This window comes from Danio rerio, chromosome 4, assembly GCF_049306965.1.
Source record: "Danio rerio strain Tuebingen ecotype United States chromosome 4, GRCz12tu, whole genome shotgun sequence".
NCBI lineage: Eukaryota > Metazoa > Chordata > Actinopteri > Cypriniformes > Danionidae > Danio > Danio rerio.
In genome coordinates this window covers 39,797,709-39,819,962 of record NC_133179.1, presented here as the reverse complement: position 1 = coordinate 39,819,962, position 22,254 = coordinate 39,797,709, and the positions used below count along the sequence as shown (strand labels likewise).

The window sequence follows — 22,254 nt, the reverse complement described above, 5'->3', positions numbered from 1 at the left end:
CAATCACTAGTATTAGACCAGAATTAAATGTGAGGTGAAATACAGGGGGAAAAAAGACAAGTTATTGTCTATAAGGAATGCAATAAGTGCTTTTGAACCACAAATGCTGGTCTTTCTCTAGATATGGGGTACACGACCACGACTTACTGCATTACTGCATTGCAGTAATAGTCATTATATATACTCAAAACAATTCTTTCCCCACATTTTACTACTATAAAGACATACATCAGACTCCAGAATGTGTCCACCAGAGGAGTGCTATCAACAATATAATCTCCGAGTCCGAAGTCATCAAAACAAATAGCCGCAATCCTTAAGTAGACAAACATTCTCTCAAAAATAGGCTATGTGGTCCAGCCAAGTTTATTAACAAATTTGACATTCGCTGCAGCTGGCAGAGTGATTAAACCCAGATGAAGAGGCTGATTAGAATATTGCAGGGTTTACAGCCAATTAGATTCAAGAACTAAAAAAAAAAAACGTTGCAAAAATTAAAAGTACATAAAGATTATTGTATTGATTATCTTTACTTTATACAATGGTTATATATATATATATATATATATATATATATATATATATATATATATATATATATATATATAAATATATATATATATATATATATATATATATATATATATATATATATATAAATATATATATATACATATATATATATAAATATATATATATACATATATATAATTAGAAGGATAGTAGGTTACTGGCCCATACCCCCTTGCCCACCCCAAATGATATCAATAAACTTCATGTGATGGACTGTGTTTCTCAAAACTCTTAATCTAAGTGAATAAGACCACCAACTTTACGTTCAACCTGGAAAACCCCAACTCTTACACAGAAAACATTTTTTAAAGGCTTTACAACTTCATATCTCAATATATCATATCTCAACTTTATTCATAACTTTTTAATTAAATAAATTACACATAATACGTAGCTCGTGCACTGTAATTTAACAATTTACACAACAGAAGATGTGTACTTAACATGCAGGCTGTTTCTCAATTCCAAGAAAGCAGAGAACGGACTTGTGTTCTTGTGGAGACCAGGCTTGCTAGGTGTCCTCGGAAGAACGAACTCAAGAAACCGTGAGGGCAGAGAACGTGTCCTTTGAGAATTGAGATGCTGCGTTCTTCCTGATGGTCACATGACCTTCACGTTTTTTTAAATGGTAAGTTATTTAAACATTACAGCCTTCATATAACGATTTATAGGTTTTCCCCGTTTCAAAATATATACTTTGCATAAAAGCATTATAAATCTTTGTTGCACAATATGAATAAAACAGATTTTAATACAAATTTCAGCAAACAAACACCCTTAATGTGTTTATTCCTTTGTTAAGATGTTCATGTTAATATTTACTTTCACCATTTAATTTAGGGAAACTCCTGAGGTAAATAAGTGATATCTCTGAACTTTAACAATAAATCTAAATAAAATGCTGCGCTTCCCACCTCCAGTCGCAATGACTTCTGGGACTTCCAGCGCGAGTTCGGTGCTCAAGTCTGCATCGTTGCGTCCTCGATATCAAGATCACATCCGGGAAGTTTCACACGTCCTCCGTACTTGCGGTCTTAAGTATTGGAACTGAACTTTGGCAACTGATGATGACGTTACACAAGAACAAGAGGACGCAAGACCGCTGAAGAACGCATATTGAGAAACAGCCGCAGTAATGAGAACCGAAATCGAAAGCATACATTACATCAAGGTCCATATGTTTCCGTGAACCAATGAAAGACTTGTAGACGGAGCAACATGGTTGGCCCAGCCCACTTATGTGCTTAACGCATATCGCGAGGGCTTAAACAGAGCAGTGGTCAAATTGTTAAGCGAAAAAAAAGAAAAAGACAGCTGTGAAACATAACCAGCTTGGTCTTTTTTAGGAAACACACTTTAGATCATTTTAGGGTAAGAGGTTTTTGAGTTATTGCCGTCTGTCACTGAATGTGTCAGGAATATCGAAAACAAAACCAACTTAACCGCACTCATTTCTGGCGCCCCCCTGGATGTACAGCGCCCTTAGCATTTGCCTATACTGCCTATGCCACGGGCCGGCCCTGTTGGCGAGTCTGATAAACTTTACATAACATACTGTGATTTAAGTTTAGTAACATAACTTTCTAATTCAAGATTTAAGATCTTTGTGTCTCAAGAATGTGTCTGTAAAATGTCAGCTTAAAACACCCACCAGGCTATTGTTATAACTTTTAGAATGTTGGGGTTTTCTGCTTTAAAAGTGGATTAAACAAGTTTTTCAAAATTGTGTTAAAATGTTTGGATTGTTTTGATCAACTTCAATTACTGAATGTCTGTGTATGTGAGAGAGATAGCAGCTATGTTGTGTGAAGTGGAAAAGGAGGGAGAAATTTATCATGTTCTGACTGCAACAGTAAGTGGCAAAAAAAACTTAACAAAAAAAAGACTTTTATTTTGGCGTTGCGTCTGACGTCATAAGGCTGCGCCGCTCCCGCGCTGATTCAACAGGAGAAAGGTTTGTTTTAAAACTTTTACACAGATATTTCCGATTGATTAAAGTTTCAGGCTTTTCATCCGATACTAAATTGTGTACCTGCTGTTAAGAATATTATTTTAACCCTTTTATACAATGTAGTACAATTTTACTCACAGTAATGAGGGCTATTGTTTAAACAACAGAAATGTGTGTAAGTGGTGTTTTAATAAAGGTTTAATATATTAAATAGCATAATGTAATTTAATTTTAAGTATACATCTCTATATATATAAAAATGAAGTAACTCTACTAGTTTTTTTCAGGTTATTTGTGGATAATGTTTCTTGCTCAGACTTGCCTGATTTCTTTTTGTTTATTACTCTCATATAAAGAAACTGTTGAAGCAAGTGTTGAAGAGAAGTTATTTTGTTTCTGTTTATTGTTTTATTCATTTTAAACAAAACATTTTTATTGTTTTGTTCATTTAAAACAGGATAAAGTGTCCAAACGCAGAGAAAAACTCCTGCTGAAGTGACTGATCTCCACACTGTTATAAAGATGGCGTTTATTAAAGAGGAGAGTGAAGATGTGAAGATTGAAGAAACATTTACAGTCAAACAGGAAGATCTGCAGGAACAAACAGGTTGATTTTCATTCTTAAAGACCAAATCAGTCATTATATCCTCATTCAGATATATATTTAATAATAAGAAAACTAAATTAAATCCATCTCACAGCCCTGAGTGTGCAGCCTAGTTCCCCTAAATGCACATAAGCACTCATTGAAAGACAGGAATGAGTTTCTTTCTTGTGCTCATGTCTTTTGTCATTACTTTATGTATTATTAGTCTCCCATTTCTCTACTCTCTCAAGGTTTATGCTTTTCTTGTTCTTCTACTGTTTTTGTAAAGTGTCATTGAGCACTGGCACTTTATAAAATTATTTAAAAACAATAAATTAAAAAAGTTTAACAGAGCTGGCGATATTTCACCTACAGTATTCTCATAGAAGATATCTGCTATTACAGTGGTAGTGTTGGCTTAGTACTTTCCAGTTGCATATGTCACGTTGATCACAATTCCCCTTTTTTTATCAACTTCTATATGGATTTAAAGATGTTTCTACTAGTTGTTACTAGTTCTCACAGATAGTATCTGAATTACGCCATTATTATAATAACTAATTACCAGGGCTATTGTGTTTAAACAGTTTCCGTGGGGTCTTAAAATGTCTTAAATTCCAAAATCTAAATTTTAGGCCATAAAAAGTTTTAAATTCACTGAAATATTGTGCTGTAGGTCTTAAATCTTTTTTTTTTAAACTAGCCTTAATTTTCCTTTGTTTATGATTTGCTACCCAATCTGGCTAAAACACATACAATCACCAACAATCCATCTCAATAAAACAGTATACTTTTTATTCAAAAAGGTCATTTTAACTCTATGTATCATAATTATTTAATTATTTTCCTTACAATAACATTTGTTTAAACATGGTCCATGTATTTACTGCTGAGCACATCGACCTGGACAGAATGATGCATAGATTTAGTTTCTTATAGTTTTTAAAACTTTTAAAACATTTGTTTTTTATTTTAAAGAAAGTTTATTTTGGGGAAAAAAAGTGTGTGGATACAAGTAAAGCTTGCTTGCTTTTTGCTAAAATATTTAAAATATTGTTTTTTTATTATTATTCATTTATTATTGTATTAATAAATGTATTAAATTCTAATATTTTTTTGATAGGGCAAATAAAAATCTTTTTCATCTGGGCCATTCGAAAGATTCTTTAGCCCTTTATGAGTTTAACATTTCATTCATAATGGTCTTAAAATGTCTTAAACTCTTAAATTTAACTTGTTGACACCTGCAGAAACCCTGATTTAAAGTATGTCAGAAAACGTGGATGCCGCCAATTTGAAATAAGCTGAATGAAATGGACACTAAAATAATTGTTATAAAACATTGTACAGTATTCTAAACTATATGAGGTTGTTGTGGGACGACGCGAGACAAAACAATCAAATTATAGTGGAACAATAACGTTTAGCATTGCACTGACAACAACTGGCCAGCAAACTAGTCTAAAAATGACTTTAGCTGCTTAAGAAATAGATTACTGCATACTGATGATATGCAGAAATTTGAGTTAATAGTTCATCAGTATTGACCATATTGTTCCCATACCAGCAGGTGTCGCCATTGGAATCTTTTTGCCTGACACTTGTTTTAAAGAATTAATTTTTAGATCCTGAAAACAGTGTTATACTACTTAGGCATGGGGCGATATCAGTTTTCAAGGTATATCACGGTTTAAAAAAGGTCAAGGTTTTAAAACCGTATATTTAAGTTTTTATTTTTCGTTTTAAGTTTTTCAAGGCAACATTATCTCCAGCAGAAAAGATATCTAAAGATGCAGTTTTAAATCATAAAGAAATGTTTTTAAAATAAAAGAAGACAGCAGAAGTCTAGGATTCATTAGAATGATTCAATCTGACATGTTTACTGCTATAAAATTATTTAAAAGTTTCTCAAAAAATATATATATATTGTGTTCAGAGGGGGAAAAGTGTTTGTTTTTTACCCAGACATTTAAAAAAATATATATTTTAGAGCAGTAATCACAGTACTGTGAAACTGTGATATCTTTATTCAAGGTTATCATACCGTCAGAATCTTATACTGGCCCATGCCTAATGCTGCTTGATGTTGCAAAGTCATATTTTCTAATTTTATTATTTTTCTTTGTATGTATAGTCATGAACACACTTGTTTGTAGAGCAAGTAGCCGTTTATTATTCCTGGTCATTTCTCCAACAGGCAACTGAAGTTCTAAAACAATAGCATATGATATCAGGGCCCCATTTCAGATAGAAGGTTAAGTAAACACTCAGACTATGTTAACCTTGAAATGAGAAAAAACTCTGGGTTTTCAGTTTCAAATTGGCAGGTTTGTCAAACTTAAGAAAGTAGGGAAAGCCTGTTTCTGAAAGAGAGGTAACTTCAACTCTGAGTCAGTTACCGAGGTCACTTACTCTGTGAATCTAACCTGGTCAGGAGCAGGTTTTATTCTCTAAACTCCAGGTTTCTGTCGGCCTCCTCCCTTTTTTAAAGATGAAGCGGTATTTCTTGCCTTAGCCTTAGGTTTCCAGCCACCTATTTTTATGTGTAGTTTGGATAGGCCATGAGCATAAAAAATCGGTTGATAGAAACTTCATGATGCACTTAACTTTTGAAATATAAGCATGAAAAACATGCACATAACTGAGTTGGATAAACTTTTTGTTCAATAAAAAAAGATAAACTTACGATAACTACGTAAGCAGTTTTACTGAACAAATTTCAATATGCACATTAAAAAGATTTTGTTATAAGATCATATGATGATGAAAATGTGTGTGAATGGACAAACCAGCAGGCTGACCACACTGTAAAACATCTGAAATGTTGTTTTGCCTTCACCAGTTTAGTATTAATGTTATTATATTATTAATGATCTCCAGTGGGGGGTTATTCCTGTGTATCTTTAGGTTGGCATTGGCTATACAACACCACTAGAGGGAGCTATAAGTACACAAAATGTCCAGCTGGATGTATGTATGTTATGTTGTTTGGAAATCGCCAGTAAGGCGACATTTTAGGCAACATTGATGGATCTGGCAACCCATGGATGGTTTTGGGGCACAGAGCAGACTGAAGCGCTTTAAACTCTGAAAGATGCATTGTTGTCTGCACTTGTTTTAGCGATTTATGACAAACAGAGACTGCAAAGTGTCAGCTGATGCTTCATCCTATGGACGGGGGGCTGTCCTAATGCAGTGGTAGCAAGAAGGATGGAAGCCTATAGCTTATGCATCCTGATCTGTCACCTAGACCGAGCAGAGGTATGCACAAGTGGAAAAAGAGGCATTGGGTCTCACATGGGCTTGTGAAAGATTCAGAGACTTTCTTATTGGCAAGCATTTTGAAATGGAGACCGATCAAAGGCCTTTACTGAGTCTCTTGGGATCACAAGCTCTGGATGCTCTTCCCTCTCGTATCCAGAGATTTAAATGTGGCATTGATCACGTGCCAGGAAAGAGCTTGTGAGTAGCCGATACTCTGTCACACACTCCTGTAAAACAGAGTGAGTCACAAGAAAGAGAGGGTGTTCATGCTGGAAAACAAAACATACCTGTTGGTGGTGACTACTACTCCAGATATGTGGAATTAGCCCAGTTATCACCTACCAGGTCTACTGATGTCATTGTTCACTTGAAGTCCATATTCACGCGCCATGGTATTCCAGAGAGGCTGATTACGGACAATGGGCCACAATTCTTTGGGCACTCATTTGCATCCTTGGCAGCATTGTTTACTACAAAGCTACCCCATTGACAAAATATACTTGACAACCAGAATAAACAACGAACATGTGCTACAGCGGTAATTTAAATGTTAACTGGAGGGTGACATTAACATTTGTGTAGTCTTTGACAGCCCAGTTTGCTGTCGTAATTGCTTTCATTTTAATATCTTTCTTTAAAATATCATTGTTTTCGGAGAAATGCTGGCATTTAATCACAAAGGCGCGCGGTGTTCATCCACTGGTTTGCTGCGTAGAGTGCGGTGTGCCCAGTCCAGAAGTGGAGTCTTCTTGAGGTTCAGGGTATCTTTCAAGAGACTGGCTACAAATTCCGTCACTCGTCTGCCGTGCTCCTGCCCTTCTTTAACTCCTGTAATGCAGAGATTTGAGCGGCGAGACCTCTCCTCAAGATCCTCGATTTGGTCTCTCAGCACAGCCAGCTACTTTTTCACGATACTAAACGCTTTTTCCAGGGTAGTAAGAGAGTCAGAGAATCTACCCAACAAAGACTCCAGACCAGGCTTTCGCACTTCCGCTGCTTCCACTCTTGCGTTAATGTGCTCCACAGCATTGCGTAACTTTGTCCGAAGCTGGTCAATTTGTTTGCAAGTTCATTTGACTGTGCAACGGCCTTTTCTTCAATTTTAGCATTCAAATCAATTTTTAGTGCATCAAAAGCTTGAAGGACCGCACTGTTATCACTCGCTGGAGCCATCTCCGCTCCAACCGGAAATCCAAAACAAACAATATAACAATAATCACAATGAAACACAAAACCCTCAGCACTTTTAACTCAAATGAAGGTGAAAGAAAAAACTTCAAATCATTTCAGGCCAGCAGATCCGGGAAAAAATAATAATGACAATATTAGTACGGGAAGAAAAAAGAAGAGAAATAAATTTTATGAAAATTTGGGCAAAGAAAACAAAAACTTTTGCTTCTTACCCACGGAGCAGAGGGTTCAAGGGAAATGAGAGGAGAATGGCGAATGTGGAGGTGTGGATGTGAAGGTTGCAGGCGTCGGTGAACCCAGCCGGAACATGCATGATTACGTGCTGTCATGGCAATAAAAAAGTGTTATAATAGAGACCAATACAGAAAAAAACGCCCATGAATATAACAAAAAGGAAGTAAATTTGCCCATAGTGTTGTAGCGAAATTAGCTCAGCTTATGAAAATTAATAATCAATAATAATGAGTTAATAATATTCCGGCTTGATCTTCTGTCATTTGTTTAAACAAATATATAATTGTATATGATTCCGCCCGCTCGGCCAAGCAGACTTTCAGATTATAAATATTAATTATCAACATCAACGAATTATTATTAATTATTGACATTCTGGATTAACTTATTGCTAATTTGACCAAATAAATATAATTAGACCTCGCCCGAGCAGACTCTGTAATGATATATTTATTTAGAGAGGGAATTATTACTACTCCTTGTGAAGTAGATTAATCATTCAGAAGTTTTGATCAACTTTATAGCAGCTGTAGGGAATCTATCATTTCAGTGACTTTTTCTGTGAGGCAAACAATACAATCCATTTGATTATATTGATTATAATAGGGTTTATTGACTAGTCTGACATATAACGAACAAACGCACCAACATAACATAAAATATAGGACAAATGTGTACTGCATGTAGGTATATACGGGTCTATAAAACATATAACAAACAGAAAAGTGAGGAAATAGAGATTTCAGATAAGGAGTGGCAAATCTACCTCAGTTCCACACACTATTAAGGATCACCAAGATTATAAAAACACCTTTTTGATAAAGGGGCACAGCTTATTCGCATCACTAAAGTACCTGGAGTTTAGGATTTCTCGGTCTCTCTCTCTGCAAGTTTCTTCCGGTGTGCTGGAATTCCTTTGATGTCCTTTCTTGACGCGTGGAGTTTGCAATGCAGTTCGAAGGATACGCGATCACAACTTAAACTGAGTTTTACTTTGCCGGAAAAATAAGAAAACGTGGGCTCGGATGAGCCACGCGGTCAGAGAAAAATGTGGTCTGCCCCCATTAAAAGAGGGTGCACCTCTCGAAAGACTGTTTTCAGGACTTCTGCTCTGAGTTGTGCATGCAGCTTGGTTTTTAACTTTGGTCTGGCCACAACCCCTTTTCCCAACAACTGACCAACAGTCTCCTGGCAAAGTTTGAGCGGGAGTTTTTCTTTGTCTCTGGCCCGTTAATATGCAAAATAAGAGTCCGCCCGAAAGCATGTGGAGAGACATTACGTCAGAGCATTAATTAATGTAAGCCGTGGTGATTATGATCATGCGCTACGCATCATGTGTTGTAAAATGGCAGGAGGAACATTTTGATACTAAACACTAAAGTGTTAAGAAGTGCATCAATAGACTTTGGGTGTACTTACACTATACTATCCGAACCGTGCCCAGGCCCGTTTCTCAGATCGTTTGAGAAGTGCGAGTGTGCTGAATCGGGCTCAGGAACGGTTCACTTTGCCGGCCCTGGCCCGGTTGGAAGAGGTGGGCATGAGCGTGGTTTACTTGGGCTTGTAGTGTGAGTGCAAAACGCGCCAAAGCCCGAAACTGAAAGCAGGACGTGAGTTTTAAGGGAGTGTTTCATATGGATCTATTAATCAATCTTACTGTTCAATGAACACAAACTGCCGTAGTTTTATAAAGACACAAACACCTCACTGCACGACAGCTGCGCACCTTCAGCAAACCTCCTCATTCCTGCACCACGAGGGCTTTAAGATTGTTTATGAGCGCCAAAAGTGGTGGATCTGTTCGGCAAAATATCTGACGGCTTGTCATCGCATCCCTAAGGACTGTTTGGCGAAATATTTGACTGCATGTCACTGCATAACAAACGACTAAAACGAAATAAGTAGAGAATTCTCCACTGTGCTGAGCGAGAGCGCTTCTCTACTGAACAATGCAGCGCAGCATCAATGACGTAACCGTGCCCAGGCCTGATTGTGGTGTAAGTGCGGGCCATCGAGGGAGACGGGAGGGGGGACAAGCATGCCTTGGCCTGGTTCGAGGCAACTGTACATAGTGTGAGTATGGCCTATGTGGCACCAGGAGTCATAAGCCCACGCAGAGGAGACTCAGACCCCTTTATAAAATCAATACGTAATTTTTATCTACGGACTGTACATTACAGTGTACTGAATTTTTTTTATTTCAAAGCATTTTTCCAGAATACGTCAAAAAAGGATGTCCCCAAATATCAGTTAATTTGCTGAAACACAGAAGGATTTTTTTTCAAATAAACCTTAAAATCACCCTAGACTAGATTAAAATGACCCAACAATACACAAGGGGAAAGGTACGTGCACATTCCAGCCTTTATGCAGGTGCTGTACAGGTATGTCTCATGTCTGCAAGGCAAAAATTCAGCTGTTACCCCAGAACTTTTTTTCTGATGTGTTTACCAGTCAGGCACATAAACAAGTATTCATATACTTGAATATATATGAATAAATACAAACATAAATAGTGAATATACATGAATATTAATAGTCCATTAACAGCTTTTTTTCTATGTCTTATCAATATGACCAAAATTACTTTTATGAGAAACTCTCATAACTATGTGGACTGACACAGTTTTAATTTACTATAACTTCTATGTTAAGCGGCTTTGACACAATTTACGTTGTAAAAGCACTAGATATATAAAGATGGATTGAATTGCATCTGCTTTAATATGTACAGGTTAATGGATTTAACAAAATATGATCTGATTTATTTTACTTTTAATGTGCATCAAAATTACAGTGTGTAGCCAATGTTTCCAGTGTCTTTTCACTTTTCAGCTTTTGATGAGAGTTTTTAAGACTTAATAAAAACTAATGTTTTATTTATTTATTTATTTCAGACCTAATTGAACAGAATGAGGGGAGTAAAGAGGAGGAACATCATGTCAAAACTGAGGAAAAAAGTCATTTACAGACTGATGGTATTTTGAAAAGGAAAGACAAGAATCGATTCACCTGCACTCAGTGTGGAAGGAGTTTGGCAAACAAAAGCAAACTTAAGATTCACATGAGGATTCACACTGGAGAGAGACCATTCACATGCATTCAGTGTGGGAAGAGTTTCATCCGTTCATCATCCCTTAATGTACACATGATGAGCCACACTTGAGAGAAACCATTCTCTTGCACTCAGTGTGGAAAGAGTTTAGCAAGCAAAAGCAAACTTAAGATTCACATGAGGATTCACACTGGAGAGAAACCATTCACATGCACTCAGTGTGGGAAGAGTTTCAGCCAATCATCATCCCTTAATAAACACATGAGGATCCACACTGGAGAGAAACCATTCACATGCACTCAGTGTGAAAAGAGCTTCAGCCAATCATCACACCTTAATGAACACATGATGATTCACACTGGAAAGAAACCATTTACATGCACTCAATGTAGGAAGAATTTTTATTGCTCATCACACCTTAATAAACACATGAGGATCCACACTGGAGAGAAACCATTCACTTGCACTCAGTGTGGTAAGAGTTTCAGCCGATCATCATCCCTTAATCTACACATGAGGATCCACACTGGAGAGAAACCCTTCACATGCACTCGGTGTGGGAAGAGTTTTAACTGCTCATCCTCCCTTAATCTACACATGAGGATCCACACTGGAGAGAAACCCTTCACATGCACTCGGTGTGGGAAGAGTTTTAACTGCTCATCCTCCCTTAATCTACACATGAGGATCCACACTGGAGAGAAACCCTTCACATGCACTCGGTGTGGGAAGAGTTTTAACTGCTCATCCTCCCTTAATCGACACATGAGGATCCACACTGGAGAGAAACCATTCACATGCACTCAGTGTGAAAAGAGCTTCAGCCAATCATCATCCCTTAATCAACACATGATGATTCACACTGGAAGGAAACCATTTACATGCACTCAGTGTAGGAAGAATTTTTACTGCTCATCACACCTTAATAAACACATGAGGATCCACACTGGAGAGAAACCATTCACTTGCACTTAAGCTGCGGTCACACTGGACTTTTATGCCCATTGACTTCCACACTGGAGAGAAACCATTCACATGTACTCAGTGTGGGAAAAGCTTAAACCAATCAGAAAACCTTAATAAACACATGAAGGTCCACTCTGGTGTGAAAGAGTATATGTGCTTTGAGTGTGAGAAGACTTTTATTTCAGCTCCAAAAACTGCACCAAGCGATTCACACTGGAGAGACCGTACAATTGTTCAAACTGTGACAAGAGGTTTAATCAGTTAACACATCTGAAAACACAAAAGAGGATTCACACTGGAGAGAAACGTACAGATCTGATCAGTGTCTACAGAGTTTCGCTCATTCGCAGCAGCTTAAAAAACACATGGACAAAAAGTTGCACACATGACATGAATGCAGCAAAACATTTTCTCACAGGATGTTTCATGTCTGAATAATGTTTGAAAAGGCTGAGTAACGGTATACTGTTTTCCTACACTGCAGTAGGTGGGGTTGTAAATGTGTCGCGCTCCTCGCATTTATGTAAACACAATGATGGCAGCTGAGAGAAGAACAGTTTCATAAACATCTGGCAAACAGCACCTCTGCGGCTTGAAATCTCATCTGTTATCCACTCTCCAGTGTGTTCATGTAGGTAGCGTTGTGTTGGATGATGTTATCTGTCTGATTCCCTGAATGAGAAATCCAGGTTGGAGTATGTGGTAAATCGTGACTGGATGCCTGCATTGCTCATCAATGGATATATAAAAGTTGTTGTGTTAGCTACTCAGGAGTCCTCATGTCAAGACCTCCCATCTCATTGATTATTTAACCTTATGGTTTTGTTTTGCATAACTTATATCATGTAGTTAACGTGTTGTTGTGATTATATCCTAAGTTCTTTATCTTCATTAGTATCCCTAGACATTTGTTGGTTGCATTGATTGATTGTTGTATGAGTTACATTTTATAATAAATCATTTGCATTCAGGTTATTTTGTTGGCTCATCTTTCTTTTGTGCTGCGACTCAAACAAGCGGGTCATAACACTTTGTAAAATGTGTCTGGTTGTATCCGAGATTTTGTCCTTTCAGTCATGACCATGGGTGACAGTAGGTACTTAGATTACCTTTCGTCTCAGCTCCTTCACCACAACAGACAATCACATTAACTCCATTACCAGCCGGCAGCTAGCTCTCTGCAACTCTCACATGGCCGCCCACTGAAGCTAAACAGGGCTGTTCCCGGTCAGTACCTGAATGGGAGATCACATGGGAAAGATAGGTTGCTGCTGGAATTAGTGTTAGTGAGGCCAGCAGGGGGCGCCCAACCTTTGGTCTGTGTGTTTGAGTGACGGGGACGCTATACTGCTCAGTGAGCACCGTCTGAGGATGTTAACGTGTGGTTGTTAAAAATGTAAAAAAAGAATAGGGGTCTCTGTCCATCATGGCCATATTCAATTGGCTTCATCATGTGTGGGCTGGCGCAAAATGGCTGCCGTCGTGTCATCCAGGTGGATGCTACACACTGGTGAAGTGGTGGAGGAGAACCCCCCCATTGTGTAAAGTGCTTTGAGTGCCCAGAAAAGCGCTATATAAATGTAAGGAATTATTAGGGGCCAAGTAGAACGCCTTAGCCTCACAGCAAACATTTTGGTCTACAAGCTGTCACTGCCGTCTTCCCATGAGAGTGGCCACAGGCTCTGTGCTGGCGGCCCCAGAAACTCGATTCACTCCAGAGTAGAACCGAACAACTCCGGCAGAGGCAAACCGCGACTGCACTGCACTGAGAGCAACGCAAAAAATTCCTGAACGAGCCAGCCAGGAGTCGAACCTAGAAACTTCTGATCCAAAGTCAGACGCGTTATCCATTGCGCCACTGGCCCAGTCCACGTGAACATGGAGTTCCTTCAACGCATGCTGTGCTTTGTTGTCATGGCAAGTTGTGGTGTCGATAGGATGCTCTTACACCGAGCATGTGACAGTCCCTCCCAAGAAGAACTGTGATCCAGGCTCTGAGACTTTCTCTTCCCCAGGAGGAGGTTGCAAACGTTAGAGTTATTTTTGTCAGAGCAGCTGCAGCACACCTGGGTGGAGGCCCACAGCTAGACTTGAGGGCAACCTTCAGTCAGACCTTCCCTGGTGGTCTAGTGGTTAGGATTTGGCGCTCTCACTGCCGCGGCCCGTGTTCGATTCCCGGTCAGGGAACTTCCTTTTCACCTCCATGCTGAACTTTGAGCAGTGGTGAACTCATTTGGCGAAGGCAAGAAAGCGGCTCTGAGCGCAAAAGATGTCCTTCGAGCCAGAGTCGAACCAGCGACCTAAGGATTGCCATCATCCCACCTACAGTCCTCCGCTCTATCAACTGAGCTATCGAAGGCTTACGGGGCAGTTCCACAACCACATCGTATAAGGTAGCTGCAGTCCGACCGCTGGCCAAAAAGGACAGATGCAAAAGCACTCAAGCCTTCCCGTACCGGGAGTCGAACCCGGGCCGCCTGGGTGAAAACCAGGAATCCTAACCACTAGACCATATGGGAACTGCCACTTTGGAAAGCCAGTCTTGGCACAAACTCCAGTTCATTCTGATCGCTGGCACATCCCTGCTCCGCTTGCACAAGTGCCACTCATACACTTACGCACTCTCTCATACACAGTATGCGCCACTGGCCCAGTCTGCACTGTGTGACATATTTGCCGACATATAACAGAGACTGAAACATTGATCACACTTGTCTGAGGTGGTCATTTTGACTGCAATCTTGTTTTAGGTTGGTACTTTGTTTTTGAATCTTGTTGGCTTTCCGAATGTGTATCTGTGCTGCAGTAGAATGCCTTAGCCTCACAGCAAACATTTTGGTCTACAAGCTGTCACTGCTGTCTTCCCAGGAGAGTGGCTGTACTGGTTTCTTCTGAAAGTCCTGAGGGATGTACAGGACCAAGACATGAGAGCAGTTGGGGCAGACTTTGAACCCAGGGGAGCACCTCACAGGCTATGTGCTGGCAGCCCCAGAAACTTGATCCACTCCAAAGTAGAACCAAACAAATCTGGCAGGGGCAAACTGCAACTGCAGTACACTGACTGAGATGCAATGCAATAAATCCTGAATGGCTTCATTTTCACCTCCATGGTAAACTTCGAGCAGTGTTGCCGATGATCTCTTCACGAAAGCAGCTCTGAATGCAAAAGATGTCCTTCGAGCCGCTCTGTAAAACGTAATAAGACACACTCTGGCACAGACATCCAGTCTGCACGCTGGAATACACGCTATTATCTCATGGTTGAGACGCAGCTTCAAAAATTTGTTTCAAAACGGAAGTACAAATTTGCTTGAAATAACGCAAAAACAACCAATTTACACTTTTTAGTGAAATATTTGTGTCCTAATAGTGTTGTTAGCAGTGTGGGACACATATATGACTGTCAACAGCTCAAAAAATGTGTTTTGGAGTTTCGTGACCCTTTAAGGTACAATTGGTAGATAAAATTGTAGTGAGTGGTGTTAGTGAGGCCAGCAGGGGGCGCCCAACCTGCGGTTTGTGTGGGTCCTAATGCCCCAGTATAGTGACGGGGACTCTATACTGCTCAGTGAGCGCCGTCTTTCGGATGAGACGTTAAACTGAGGTCCTGACTCTCTGTGGTCGTTAAAAATCCCAGGATGTCCTTCGAAAAAGAGTAGGGGTTTAACCCTGGCATCCTGGCCAAATCTGCCCACTGGCCTCTGTCCATCATGGCCTCCTAACCCTCCCCATATCATGATTGGCATATCATCACTCTGTCTCCTCTCCACCAATCAGCTGGTGTGTGGTGTGCGGTCTGGCGCAAAATGGCTGCCGTCGCGTCTTCCAGGTGGATGCTGCACACTGGTGGTGGATGAGGAGATTCCCCCCCATTGTGTAAAGCGCTTTGAGTGCCCAGAAAAGCACTATATAAATGTAACAAATGATATTATTATTATTATTAAAATACACAAATGAAAATCTTACTTTGTTTTTCTTTTAACTAAGTATATTTTTTATGTTTTGTTGTTTTGTCTCAAATTATTTAATGTAGGACACAAATGCCTCAAATGCAGCTTTAACATCATTGGAATAAATTATATTTTAACATATTCAACTGGAAAAGCAAACATATTAAAAAGGAATAATTATTTACAAGGTTACTTTTATATCTGCATTTTTATAAACTAAAGCAGTTTTGTCCCCAAACCTTTGAAAAATAGTCCATGTTGTCTTTATATTTTTAGATGCTTCATTTATTACTGATTTTACTTTATGCTTTTAAAATATGTAATTATGCAGTTGAAGTGATATTGTGCTTTTTTGCTACATAGTAGAAGTGAACTAGTTTTGTTTTGTGTTAAAGCCACAATGGCCCTGCATAAAAGTGCTTTACTGAGACCTTATAGGCACATTTTGTGCCTGGACTCAACTTAGTATTAGTGGGACCTAACTATTTTGTTAATTACTAAATGCCCACAGAGCATGCTCACAGGACATACTTCTGACTCAGATAGTATACCTATACTTCGCCCATTGTGGCTATATACACTCCACTTTGTGTGGACTTGCTATGGGCCCAAAGTGAACTTCTGTTTCGAGTGGGCCAGCCCACAGTTTGGTCTAGCGACATTGTATATGCTTTTGGTATAGACATGTTTCTTTGGAAATTTGTGCACTAAAACTGTACACTTAAGTACATGAAGGTGAGCTTTAGCAAACAGCATAATACATTCAAAACTATTGTATAATAGGCTAAGACAGACATTAGAAAAGCATACTGTAGAAATACTGTAGAAATTATCCATAAGGATTTTTATGTATTGTACTATAAAACAATCCTATAGGAATGGTTCCAAAATATGACCATAATTCTAATTAAATTCCTTCAAAGAAATCCTATAAGATGCTTCTTTTTTGTCTGTTTGGCAGCGCCACAAAAAAAATTCTGTGAAACCGTGTTAAAACTGTGAAATCTACTTTTTTGTTCATGTTGTTTTTTGTTATGTGCGTCAGCAACTCCCTGGATGCGTATTACAGTTCACAAGCAGCAAAAACGGCCCAGTGGCCTAATGGATAAGGCACCAGCCTTCAAAACTGGGAATTGTGGGTTCAAGTCCCACCTGGGTTGTCTTTGATGCAGTTCTTATTAAGTTGGCTGTGCAGCACAATCCAGTGTGACCTTCAAAAAGCTAGGTTCATACCCTTAGGTCAAATAGACATGACAATGGAAAACTCTTTAGAGAATCTGCTTTGTCATTAGGTGTACACACCAGATCGTCTGAATGCAATATGGTATAGGGATCCTAAAGTGCTGTTTTCTGAGTTCTAAGAACTTCCTGAGCCATACAACAGATATGACAAATGCTAGTATTGGCCCAGTGGCCTAATGAATAAGGAATCAGCCTTCAAAGCTGGGGATTGTGGGTTTAAGTCCCATTTGGGTTGTGTTTGTTGGCTTACATATAAATTGTATGGAAAAAATGCTGACATGTCTCCTCAAAGCTTAGGCGTGATGATCTGAGGTCAATAGTTCGCTTCAAATTCTCAGACTTGCTGCACACTTCAATTAAGATTCATCCAATCTTGCTTGAATTATCCAATCACGTTACGCTCTGGTAATGGAGATCTTGACTTCAAGTACCCTGTGGCTTTCAAATAATGGTCTCATGTTAGATGGATGATGATGAAATGCAAACAAGAAAATAGCTGCAGACAGGTTGTGATTTCATGTTAACGAGAGTGGCCATGTCTGAAATTTGAAACTCAAGACCAGTCTCACACCATACCCCAGGACCAATGAGACACGAATGTGGATGATTACACAAAGAGAATGTTTGTCCATTAGTTGCAAACCATCTTATTTGATGGAATGCAAACTGGCATCGAGATCCCAAAGTGCAGTTTTCCATGCGTTGGCATCTTGTTGAGGGCATACAAGAGCTCCATGACAAAAACTTGGGAACATGGCCCAGTGGCCTAAAGGATAGGGCATCAGCCTCTGGAGTTGGGCGTTGTGGGTTCAAGTCCCATCTGGGTTGTCTTTGAAGGTCTCACTTCAAGTTGGGAGCAATGTTTGTTGGATGAAACACAGTAGCTGTGAAAACCTCCTAGAGATGTGTTTGCATGTCATTAACTTCCTTCGTTGTCATCCTTATTACAACGATCCATAAACAAATCTAACAACAGATTCATTGCCGCTACTTTCTTTCAAATCAACTCTCTTTTATTGTAACATCATCAGCAGCACGTGTGCTATGATGAGTAAAAAGCTTAGGTGCTGGCTCCAGACAGCACAAAATACAGAGTAATACAGTGCAAAATACAGACAGTGCAAATACAACAACAATGTGAAATTGACAGCGATGTGTACAATGAATAGGTGTCCATATAGTTGTAGGCAGTGTTGCTTCAAGTATGGATTGGTTAAAGTGCAGTGCATGCTACATATTGATGGTGTGCAGTGAGGGTACTGCCATGTCCTCATGCCTAGTATACGTGTTGTGCATCCAGATGAAACGGCATAAGCTGTGGCTCCACAAAAAGAGTTTTACACGCCTGAACAGGGACTTGAACCCTGGACCCTCAGATTAAAAGTCTCAACACAACACAATAGTTTGGCCTCATGTCATGCAGGAGACATTAAATAGATCAATGACAACTGCAGAAGGTATTTCTGTTGTTGTGGAAATGAATGGACACTTAACAATTGAAAAGATTCCTTCCATGCCTTAGAAGCGTGACTTGATCAATGCTTATCTACACAGCATGCTGCATCAAAGGTCCCGTTGCTCATATCGAATCCCTAGTCTTCCACACTTTAGGAAACGTAAGCATTCAGGACGTGCCATTAGCAAAGCCTGCACTAAAAGGAGGTTGGAGATTACGGATGGCAACACAGAGTGCAATGCCAATGTCACCTTGAAAAACCTGCCGTGACCCGGAGTTGCTGCGGCCACAACGCAGAGTACTAACCACTATACGATCACGACGAGCTACGGGAAAGCCACTGGCCCTTCACTCTCTGTCATATGTCTTTAAAAATTGAAGGCCCCCAGAGCAGTCAGTTAGCATGCGGTGGCATTTTATTTTTGGTGCTTTTCCCTTCCAGCACAACCCTTTTCCCAAGAAACAATGGAGTTGCAACCAATCATGGAATGTCACAAACTAAACCCTGCGCACTGCCTGGACGTAGTCGGCAGGGTTCGAACCTGCGCGGGGAGACCCCAATGGTTTTCGAGTCCATCGCCTTAACCACTCGGCCACGACTATAAGACTGCTTGGACTGCCATGTCCTCATGTCTAGTACACTTGTTGTGCATGCAGATAAATCTTTCGGCAAGCGACAGCTCAACGGCATAAGCTGTGGCTCCACAAAAAGAGCCTTACATACCCAAACAGGGACTTGAACCCTGGACCCTCACATTAAAAGTGTGATGCTCTACTGACTGAGCTATCCAGGCTCCATGGCTTGGCTGTACAAGCAGGCAAAGTGTAGGGTTGTGGTGGGCGCAGACCTTTACAGCACACAAAAGTTTACCGTGAGGTGGGGTTTAGGTTTATGGTTGGTGTAGATGTTGCTAAAACACAACAGTTTACTGTGAGGTTTGGGTTAATGGTTGTTGTAGGTGTAGACATCAGGGGGGTATTCCAGAAAGCTGGGTAAACTTACCATCTGCTAAACCCTGAACTCTCGGTTGATTTACCCAAAACCTGCTTACCGCGAGTATGTTGGTTCCAAAACAGGTGATAAGAGTTAGTTAAATAAACCTCCTGAAGATAACCGCGGGTTAATGCACGTGCACGGCACACACCTGAAGGCATTTTCAGTAGATCGCCGAATTCACGAGTCACCATAGAAAGTCAAGGTGAGAAAAAAGGCAACGCAGAGGCAAAGCTGGAGGTTTTAATCACAGAGATTACACATTTTCCCACCTGCCAGATCATTGCCCAGAATAAACTGAACTCCCTCTACTGGAAGATCAGAACACACTCCAACACAAACATTTCCCGTCACTAATTCAGTTTGCAAATATATCATGTGCAGGGGAACTGTAACACAGCCTGAACCCACCCCCCTTAGTATGACATCAGAACCAGTATAAGAATCGGATAACAAATTTAGAGTGCTTCGAAGCATCAAAGACTGAACTGAACCGGTGTCCCTCAAGATAGTTATTGGTTTAGGAACACTTTCAGCATCATGTGACACCCACCCTGACAGCATAAAAGGTTCAAACCCCCTCTGGTCTGAATTTAAATCTGTCTCCTCTGTAGCTGCACGTATAAACCCCACACTTTTAGGTTTAACTGACACATTTTTCTTTTTCCAGGCCTCACAGTCTGCTATCAAATGATTAGCATCCAAACAGAAAAAACACACCCTACCGTCCCCGGAGCGGTTTTGAGGAATCCTTCTATTGCTGAACCCAGCCCCACGCCCTGGTTTAGCATTATTATTGATCCAACCTCTGACCTGCATTTCAGGACCCTGGACAGCAGCCCTATCAGCACCTTTGACCACAGGAGAGAAAACTGTTCTGTGTGTTAATACAAACTCATCTGCCATTACAGCAGCTGAGGACAGAGACAATACTTTTTGTTCATTCAAATGAATAACAAGATTCTCAGACACGGAGCTCTTAAAGTCCTCTAATAAAAATTGCTCTTTCAATTGCTCAAACGTTGTGGTTTTATTTGAAGCACACCATTTATCAAATAAAGTTCGTTTTTCCCTTGTAAACTCCACAAATGTTTGTCTGTCTGTTTTCTTGTGAGCTCTAAATTTTTGTCTGTATGCCTCCGGCACTAGCTCATATGCACGGAGGACAGTCTGTTTAACAACGTCATAAACAAGACTCTGTTCCACTGGCAACGCGGAGCACACTTCCTGTGCTTTGCCAATTAATTTACATTGCAGCAGAAGAGCCCACATCTCCTTCGGCCACTGCAATGTAGCTGCCACACGCTCAAACGCAGTAAAATAACTGTCTACTTCAGCTTCTCTAAATGGTGGAACCAAATTAATATGTTTACTCACATCAAATGCTGGCAAACTCACAGGATCAGTTACGGCAGCAGCAGGACTAGATGAGGCTAGTGCAGGGCCACTGGGTAGCTGAGCAAATGACGGAGAGGTAGGTGAACGTATCGGAGAAACCCCGACCTGCTGAAACAGACCACGATCTCTCTGAAGTCGTTCTCTCTCTATTTCCAGCTCTAGCTCCTTTACCCTAAGCCTTTTACTCTCAGTCTCTGCCCGTTTAACTTCCAATTCCAGTTCCTTCAACTTTATTGCCAACATTGGATCTGACGCGATCACCACAGCATTAGGCTGCGCTTGCGCTGAAGACGGTAACATACGTGGGTCGGCGGAAGAGAGCGGTGCAGATAAAGGCTTCTCGTCGGCCGTGACCGGCGAAGCAGCGCTCGCTTCTGCACCACGCTCTACCGTTTCGTCAGGTAGAATTTGTTGCAAAACCAATGCATCATGTAGATGCTTTTTAATCGCTTTTTTAGACTCATTCTGTGACATGGGAATTTTGAAAAAATTTGCAATTTTAATTAAATCATCTTTGCGGCAGCGATTTAATTGTTCCACGTTCGGAGCCAGTGTAAAAGAAATCAAGTCAAACTCCATAATCCAATCCAAATTATTTTTCCCACACCACAAGAGAACAGATAGACAAAAGTTTGACTTACCACCCACATGCAGTCAAGACAGTTGGTTGAAACAGCTGACACAGAGTCGATATATTCCAGTTTCTGCAAACAGTAAAATACATAAACTATTTCCTCTTCTTCTCACAAACCAAGAGACGAGCCCCCAATTTATGTTACGACCTCAAAAATGTCTAGGGCTGAAGTCGAACATATAAATTATAGAGAAAATAAATAAACAGTTAGCAGGTTTGATTTTTTAATGACCTTTGAGGTTATTTTATTGTGAGAAGGTGGAAAAGGTTTGTATTTACAATAAACAAATAAATGAGCGCAAACAAAAAGCTTCAGGGCTGAGCAAGGCCAAAATAACAAACAAAACATTTACTAACTCCACCCCGAAGATAACTTACCTACTGAATCAAAAATAAATGAAGAAAATAAATTACAAATACTTACAGGAACGGGACAGGACGAGAGAGGGAAAAAGAGAGACACACACACACAGCAGCACAGAAACAACCCAATCCGCTCTTGCGTAACAATGACAATGTCATCGAGGTACGCTTTACAATTAGACACTCCACTAAGCACTATATTCATTAAGCGCTGAAAGGTGGCGGGAGCGTTCCGTAGCCCGAAAGCCATCACCGAGTAATTCAGAAAGTCATCTGGCGTCACAAGCTGAAATTTCAGCAGCACGCTCCGTCAAGGTTATTTGCCAGTAACCCTTCAACAGATCTAATTTTGTGACAAAACGTGCAGAGCCTACTTTCTTAATACAATCTTCCATTA

The 22,254-nt window shown here is 40.0% G+C and overlaps 1 protein-coding gene, 1 long non-coding RNA gene and 5 other non-coding genes across 8 annotated transcripts; 2 read left to right on the top strand and 5 right to left on the bottom strand.

The window, feature by feature from the left end:
- The first annotated feature begins 2,488 nt into the window (after positions 1-2,488).
- LOC137489457 (uncharacterized) lies at positions 2,489-12,792 on the top strand. Of its 2 annotated transcripts, none has more exons than XM_073947987.1 (3): positions 2,489-2,527; positions 2,982-3,131; positions 10,697-12,792. In XM_073947987.1, exon 3 carries the CDS (start codon positions 11,032-11,034, stop codon positions 11,827-11,829), a length of 798 nt encoding a protein of 265 aa, XP_073804088.1. In that variant the 5' UTR covers positions 2,489-2,527; positions 2,982-3,131; positions 10,697-11,031; the 3' UTR covers positions 11,830-12,792. The 2 variants fall into 2 exon arrangements, with proteins under 2 accessions (XP_073804088.1, XP_073804089.1); XM_073947988.1 differs by having other exon boundaries at positions 2,489-2,699.
- On the bottom strand, positions 5,260-9,395 carry LOC141381733 (uncharacterized). Its single transcript, XR_012402379.1, has 2 exons — positions 8,654-9,395; positions 5,260-7,887 (listed from the first exon to the last, which is right to left on the bottom strand). It is a non-coding gene; the product is annotated as an uncharacterized lncRNA (long non-coding RNA).
- An 820-nt stretch (positions 12,793-13,612) lies between the features above and the next one.
- Positions 13,613-13,685, bottom strand: trnaq-uug (transfer RNA glutamine (anticodon UUG)). The gene has a single exon. It is a non-coding gene; the product is annotated as a tRNA-Gln (tRNA).
- A 250-nt stretch (positions 13,686-13,935) lies between these two features.
- Positions 13,936-14,007, top strand: trnae-cuc (transfer RNA glutamic acid (anticodon CUC)). The gene has a single exon. It is a non-coding gene; the product is annotated as a tRNA-Glu (tRNA).
- An 85-nt stretch (positions 14,008-14,092) lies between these two features.
- On the bottom strand, positions 14,093-14,179 carry trnay-gua (transfer RNA tyrosine (anticodon GUA)). Its single transcript is given in 2 exon segments — positions 14,093-14,128; positions 14,143-14,179. It is a non-coding gene; the product is annotated as a tRNA-Tyr (tRNA).
- Positions 14,180-14,267: 88 nt separating this feature from the next.
- On the bottom strand, positions 14,268-14,339 carry trnae-uuc (transfer RNA glutamic acid (anticodon UUC)). The gene has a single exon. It is a non-coding gene; the product is annotated as a tRNA-Glu (tRNA).
- Positions 14,340-18,989: 4,650 nt separating this feature from the next.
- On the bottom strand, positions 18,990-19,071 carry trnas-cga (transfer RNA serine (anticodon CGA)). Its single transcript has one exon. It is a non-coding gene; the product is annotated as a tRNA-Ser (tRNA).
- Between the last annotated feature and the right edge of the window lie 3,183 nt (positions 19,072-22,254).

Bases quoted from the DNA above. Each gene is read 5' to 3' on its own strand.
- LOC137489457 (XM_073947987.1), top strand. From the start codon at position 11,032: ATGAGGATTCACACTGGAGAGAAACCATTCACATGCACTCAGTGTGGG.